At 40.7% G+C, this 7,715-nt stretch overlaps 1 protein-coding gene across 6 annotated transcripts in view; it reads right to left on the bottom strand.

Annotated features, from left to right (window-relative positions):
• The window catches only part of dennd2da (DENN/MADD domain containing 2Da), a 56,018-nt gene that overhangs the window by 6,134 nt on the left and 42,169 nt on the right, over nucleotides 1-7,715 (bottom strand). For all 6 annotated transcript variants that reach the window (XM_050064642.1, XM_050064641.1, XM_050064644.1 and 3 more), the window contains 4 exons: nucleotides 7,383-7,495; nucleotides 7,191-7,260; nucleotides 7,015-7,092; nucleotides 3,415-3,555 (listed from right to left, as the gene is read on the bottom strand). In XM_050064642.1, the coding sequence (XP_049920599.1) occupies nucleotides 3,415-3,555; nucleotides 7,015-7,092; nucleotides 7,191-7,260; nucleotides 7,383-7,495 (402 nt within the window). The remainder of the gene's footprint in view (nucleotides 1-3,414; nucleotides 3,556-7,014; nucleotides 7,093-7,190; nucleotides 7,261-7,382; nucleotides 7,496-7,715) is intronic.

Genomic DNA, 7,715 nt, shown 5'->3' on the forward strand with positions numbered 1-7,715 from the left:
AGTGAAAAGTTTTTTTAGTTATAAAGTTTGCGAATGCACCACACTTACCACGCAACAGGAGAGAATGAACCTGAACCGTCATCTGCGAGGAAAAGAAGACGCAACTTCACTCCTTGTGATGCACTCTCTGCGGCGCTTTTCCTCCTGATGATATATCTCCCCAACGATGGTAGCAGTAGCTCCGAATCCCATTCTGTGCATTCAGCCTCTCTTCTCGCCCGCTCGGCATCCAACACATGGAGTTCCTCATCTGTGTGCTCTGGCTCAAACAGGTATGGCTCTGGGTCTGTGTCCGCTACAAGAAACTCTTCAAAATCACGTTCAAAGTCGTCCATTGCAGCTACTATAGTCCGGAGATATCGCTAGGCTAAATAAACAGCTGAGCTCTGTTTACCGGCTACGCTGTCAGTCAGTGTGCGGGCTGGAGGTTGGCGGAGCAGAGAGGGGAGGGGGTCCCCACTCGGTATGGTAAACGAGTATGTGTGTATGAAGTGTGTCTGTTACGCTAGAAGAGTCAGAGTTTGGGACGGAGTCTTTTCCCCCCTGGAGTGTTACCGGAGTTTTTGGAGTGCTCAAATAAACGGGCCTTTTTCCCGAACGCTCCTCTGGACTCCTGCTTGTGAGGGATTCATTACAATATCGTAACATGGTTTAGATTTCTAAATAAACATTCACCTCGTCACTAGATAGACCTACTCCTGAAAAACTCGTACACAAGGCTTTTTGTCCCTACGAGGCCACCGTCATTTACCCGATGGGAGGGGTGAGCAAGTGAGTCCTGCAATCTAGAATTTGACCACTGATGTCACTGTTTTCAACCCATTTTACACACTGGCCCTTTAAGACTTTTCAGAATTGGCAGATGTCTCGAGTACTGGCTATCAGTTCTAAAACCTCAGAACTGCCGACATAGCTAAAAATAGGTCCAACACAGCCAGAAACATGAGCAATCAAACAATTAGACAGGTTGTAAACAAGCCAACAGTTTAGCCCCAGGGTCGGTAACCTTCACTATAAAAAGAGCCATTTTTGACCAGAATAATGAAAAAAAAAAAAAAAAACGTCTGGGGCTGCAAAACATATTTGAGCTTCATATGACGGTAACACAACCTATTGAGTCTAAATTAGCCTATCAACATTAGTCTAAACAAGCATTCATTAAAATGTTTTACCACAAGGTGGCTAATCTGCAGTGGGCTCTTTATGATTATTTGGTACTTAAACTTTGCAGCATAGGCTGTAAAAGCAAACAAACCTGTCCACACACTATTAAATCCTCTATTTTTCCTACAAGATTTTTCCTTTTTTGGATTTGAAATCCATAGCTAGCCTAGCTAAAGAGACCCAAGACTAGCTACTGTTATTAAGGTTTGGCAACATTTTGGGGGAAGGTGCCTGTATATAGATGTATGACACACATTTTGGTTGATAAAATGGTAAAACTTTTTTTTTTTTCATTTGGTGAATAGGCTACACATTTTTACAGTTGGAAAATGTAAGAACTTCTAAAGGTTTACAACAATGATAAATGAAAATTAAAATGTTAACAAACAGCCATCATTCATTTCCATATTGTTTTTGTCAAAGCAACAGGGGCTCTGGAGCCACATGTGGCTTTGGAGCCACAAGTTGCGCACCCCTGGTTTAGCCAGACAATCCAAGTTTTTATTTGGAGGTAGAACTGAAAGTGCACAGTGTGCAGTGAGTCTGTAAAGTGTGATGGATGGTTACAACCAACAGTTTGGGTGATAATTTCACTGTCAATCTTCATTTTCATTTCCAAATACTTTTGTATAACCTGGAGGTTTGTTTCATCCTCTCTGACTATCTATCGCTTTTCTGTGTGCAATTGACTTTTTCTTTGCAAAGTTGCTTTATTAGAAGATTTCAACAAATAAATTGTTGAGAAAAAAAAAAGCCAAAACACACCGGTGGCGAACGCAGCACTTCAAAAATACGCCCCTATTCTTTTTTTAATGTACAACCCCACACCGGCGGAGGCTAGATGTGGCACTTCACAGTGCTGTCCTATTTCTAGCCTCACCATCCCCTGAATTTAATGCATATTTGCCCCACTTGCTTTCTGCTTGTACATACCAGCTCCCATACCAGCTCTTTTTCTCTGTTCCTGTGGCAGCTCGACTCCTCTCCTCACCATGGATGTATAAAGAAAACTCTGTAGCTGTTGCTGTGTCTCATGTGTGACGAAGAATGGATGAGGAGAGACTTGTTGAGTTCGAGAAATATCCTGAGCTAAACGACCCACAATGGCCAAAAAGATATTGCCTGGCGAGTCATTGCTCTGGAGATCGGCTCTTCAGGTGAGAAGTCAACTGTTATTAAGGATGTCCACACATGATTTTAAGCTAATACAAAGGTGGAGGAAGTACAGATCACTCAGAACATGATGAAATTAGCATGACTGCACACCATGCTCATCACTAAAAATATTACTCCGCCATGTCCATGGCATTGGAGCTGAATCAAACAGCAGTAAAAGCAGGCTACAATACTGAGATGAAATGCATTGCTTTGTTGTTAATTTTGATTAATATGGCAAATGTTTTTTTTTTTTGTTTTTTTTTGGCAAAACAGCTTTCTTTACTGAATATCATTTATGGTCCTGTTATACTGCAGCTGGACCTCATCCTTAAAACTACAGGTGCGGGCCTCCCTTTGTGTGCAGCAGTAGGGAGCAAACAGTTTTGTGTGAAAATGTAGTTTGAAAGGCTCAACGTGAAGTTTGTGTGAATGAGTGAAGTTTGTGGATGTAGAAGCTAAATCTGTCAATGGAAAACAGATTTTTTTCAGCAGATATACTGGTTACAACATGGCAGTTTTGTGTTACATGTATGGTATTTATTTAGTTTGGGAAATCCCACAATCTCTACAAAGCATTAAGTTGACTGGCTGACTCAGCGAGGACTAGATATCGTTTCTGTTGCTAGGTGTTAGGGTTGGCCTACCTGCTGGAGTAGTAAACTAGAATTCATTGCATAGGAGTCTACTGATGTGACTGCTTGTTTTCCATTTACTAGTCATTTCTATGGAAATGGAGATAACGCTAGCAAAAAGTGTTCTATTTTAAAAGCAAATTGCCCAACAATATAAATACATATATGTATATATATATATATATATATATATATTTTATTTTGTTGGTAACCATTGTATAATTGCAATATGACACTCGAGTAATTATTGCACATAAGTCACAAAAGCATAGATCACACCCTCGTGTAATATTGCTTAACTGGATGCATTTTGGATGTGCCTTTTATCTATTAATTCTGTTACACTAAAAATGGTTTGAAACTTCCGTAAACAGGAAAACCAAACACAAAGACTTTTGATACCAATATCATCAAACTCTAAGTGGACTCTTATGAGCAGGAGGAGGGGTTCTGGTCTGACCTCAGTGCCCGACTCAGGAATGAAGCTCTTAATCTCCACAGTGTTTCCTGGAGCTGGGAATGGAGCTTCCCTCAGCTTCTGCATGAATGGGTAGATCATGGCCATGGAGATCTGCCGCCGCTTCTCCACCTCATCAAATATCTGCACGCACACACACACACACACACACACACACACACACAGAGTCATGATACAGTACCGATACTTTTTTTTTTATTTTTAAATTCCGAGGGGGAATTCAATTTATCACTCTGTTTGTCAATTACACACAGGTCCGAACACACACATGCACAAACAGGACCTATACATGCACTAAATGGAGAGATGTCAGAGTGGGCTGCCCATGACAGGCACTCCGAGCGGCTGGGGGGTTTGGTGCCTTGCTCAGGGGCACCTCGGCAGTGCCCAGGAGGTGAACTGGCACCTCTCCAGCTACCAGTCCACACTCCATATTTTGGTCAGGACAGGGACTTGAACAGGCAACCCTCCGGTTCCCAACCCAAGTCCCTATGGACTGAGCTACTAATACAACCCAAACTTCTTAATTCTTTTTTAATCCTAATCTATGGCTGTGTTTGGTCTATGTGCTAAATTGTGGCCAAATGGTTACACAGATGGTCAGTGATCGTGTGAACTCCTGGATATTAAATGTTCTGCTATTTTCTGTTGTGGTCCCAGTAATATTTCTTCTTTAAGAAGCTACTGAAGTAGCATATTGCATGACACAGTTATCTGTTTGAGTCAAATGATTGAAGACTGCTGTAATTTAATAAATTCAACATTATTGTTAAAGTACAAACCTACATCAGACTGTCACTCCTGACGAGACCACTACCCCCGAGATTATATAACTCCACCCTTAAGGCCTGTGACTCTCTTTATCCTCCTAATCATGTCAGGCAGGACAAAGGGAGGACTGGTGTGGGTGGTATAAGAACTTCTCACCTTTATAATGTTTTACTGGCTTGATCCTGCATGTATTATTTGAAAGTTAACAGATTGTTTTGTGTTTATTTTGCAAAGACTCCTGAATTTAACCAGTTGTTAAGAAGAAAATAAGATTAATGACATAGTGGATGCATTAATGGCAAGAGTTTAATGATAACCTAACTTACTACTATTATTTTTTATTATTATTCTTTAACATTATGCAGAGCTGTAACATTTTCCTTTAATGTTCCCTTTAAAATCCGACAACCACCTTAAAACTGTTCACCCACTTTGTCTACAACAAAGTATTGAAATAGCTCCCTGGATCCTGTGTTTGAATGTGCGCCCCAACATCATATGTTCTGTGAGCCAACATCAGCATAACTATACAGTTTTTTTCAATTAAAATCAAGCTATTTTCAACACTTTGTTGTTTTGAATTTACTCATCTTAGGTGCTGTCTGGCTCTCTAGCCAACAATGACACAGTCAGGGTGCACAATAGTCTCTCTCTCATCTGATGCCAACCCTTCTGCGGTGAAAAAGAGGTAGAGCCTGCACACTTACTCCATGCCACAAACTTTAATGAACAATGTTTGATCCTAGAGGGATCTTCGTCAGGTCTGAATGTTGGAAAATGAAAACCACACCTCTATTTATAACGTTGTGTGCAACAGGTGTGGTTAATCATCCAAATATCATCTGGGGTTATTTTTAAAAAAAAAAACATCAACCAGAAAAATGCTTTTTCTGGTCGATGTAAAGTTTGTGGCATGGAGTAAGTGTGCAGGCTCTACCTCTTTTTCATTCATGTTTTGTGCCGGCCTTGCACCTTTTTTGATGTGCGTATAACTACCCTCTCGAACCCTTCTGCGGTGTCCACCCCATCTGTAATATAGCCTATTCTCCCTGCTAATCGCCATCTTCACAGTCAGCCTGTTTCATTCACGTTGACCTCAATGTCACCTAGGGGTGGGAATCATTGATCCACGACACAATATCATCACGATACTTAAGTCACGATACAATATTATTGCAATTTTAGATATACAGCTCTAAATTATTTACCCAAAGGAAAACTTTGTCAGCATCTGTTTAATCTAATCAGATATTTATCTCACATTTTTTGCAGCAGCAAAATGTATCTAGTGGACTGAAAAAGCAATTGATGATATTATTCTACTGGGCTGTATTTGTAATATTAATTATTTACACAANCAATATATATACACACAATATATATATATATATATATATATATATATATATATATATATATACACACACCAAATAAAGTGTTTCAAAAAAAAGTTTTAAAAGCCTGGTGGCAAACACTGGAGAGACTTTTAGCTTAGTTAAACACGGACAGAGGTGAATGGCAACTTAGAAATACTGCCCCGCAGTTGTATGTCTCCGTGCACCAGTCAAGTTTCTCAAGTTTCTCTTACAGTTCACATCCATGTTTGTGAGAAAACATGGATGCTTCATACACATCTTCCCCCCGACAGCAGAAGAGATCTGTACAATCAGCACAGTTTCAAGGTGGACACCCAAGATTAGAGTCACCAGTTCAGTATCTGACTAAATGTCCCCCTCTCTTTCCTGAGATATGATGCTAAATGTTGGCCAGAACATTATGATGTCACAGTGAAGCTGACCTTCAACCTTTTGGATATAAAAAGTCACCATTCCATTATTTTAGCCTGTTAGACATTTGTGTGAAGTTTTGTCATAATTAGCACATGAATTCTTGAGTTATGGACAGACACATATGTAATGAGGTCACACTGACCTTGACCCTTGACCACAAAATTCTAATCAGTTAATTTTTCAGTCCAAGTGGACATTTGTATTAAATTTAATGAAATTACCTGGATGCAGGGTCACAATGACCTTGACCTTTGACCCTTGACCACCCAAATCTAATCAGTTCATCCTCGAGTCCAAGTGAATGTTTGTGCCAAATTTACAGAAATTCCCTCAAGGCTGTTTTGAGTTATCACGTTCACGTGAATGAGACAGACTAGGTCACTATGACCTTGACCTATGAGCTATGACTACCAAAAATGAATCAGTTCATCATTGAATCCAAGTGGACATTTGTGCCAAACTTGAAAAAATTACTTTGAGGCATTCTTGAGATATCATTCTCGCAAGGATGGGGCGGCAGGAGCAAAATGACATGCTGCTGTGTTGTGCTATGGCCTATTCAAGTGCTGGTATTTGTTATTTACATGACAACGCCTGAAAGCAACACAATCTCTGCTCCAATTGAGTGTCTGTGCTGTGCTGTGGTGTGCTGTGGTGCGCTGCGCTGCGCTGCGCTGCGCTGCGCTGCGCTGCGCTGCGAGCAGTGTGTTACACACTGTCCATAACAATAACTATGTCAGGTAACAAACTGCGTTGGGAGTGTCGCCCAGGGTGCCATTTAGGCTAGAACCGCCACTGACTAAAGGAACAGCACAAAAGAACTTAATGGCTGTTGATTTTGGAGCTGAAGGCAAGACCAATAACATTCTACAGCTACATGGTTACAAATTTACATTTCCAGTTTCCTAGAGTTTTGATATTTTGGAAATTCATGATGTACAACTCCATTTATTTGCATGAAGAAATAACCTGAAAGCCATTTGAAAGATTTGCCCATTTAGAAATGTTGAGTTGAACACACCTTGGAGAAGAGTCCGAAACAAGCCAGTGTGCTGATGATACAGTAAGCCTCAGGTGGTCGAGCTCCTTTTCCTCCAGGCTGCAGATTGGACAGTGAAAGAAGAGTAAACTTTAATGAAATAGGACATGAGGTCCAAATGATGACATAGTGAAGATACCTTCAGTGTACACACTGACCAGTAACCTCCTGCAGTATCCATTTCTTCTGCTGCCATCAATCTCAGTCAGAACAAAGGAGAAAGTCTCACTGGAAATGAACCAGTAAAACTCAGAACATTAGATGTACACTGATGTACAATGAAATGAACTACGAATACCGGAATAAAAGTTATCAAAGTGATAAAACAGCTGAGAGAGGAGCAGTTGTACCTGTGGTATTCTGTCAGAGGAGCCCAGTTGATGCCCTCTGGGAAACAAAACAGAGTGATTGCCTTTAGCGTCTTCTCCTCCTCCTCCTTCTGAAACTTCGCCATTCCATCCCTCTGAAAGTAAACAACCAGACACCTGTTCTTAAAGGGCCAGTGTGTAAAATGGGTTGAAAACAGTGACATCAGTGGTCAAATTCTAGATTGCAGGGCTCACTCGCTCACCCCTCCCGTCGGGTAAATGACGGTGGCCTCGTAGGGACAAAAAGCCTTGTGCACGAGTTTTTCAGGAGTAGGTCTATCTAGTGACGAGGTGAATATTTATTTAGAAATCTAA

Source organism: Epinephelus moara, chromosome 16, assembly GCF_006386435.1.
Source record: "Epinephelus moara isolate mb chromosome 16, YSFRI_EMoa_1.0, whole genome shotgun sequence".
NCBI lineage: Eukaryota > Metazoa > Chordata > Actinopteri > Perciformes > Serranidae > Epinephelus > Epinephelus moara.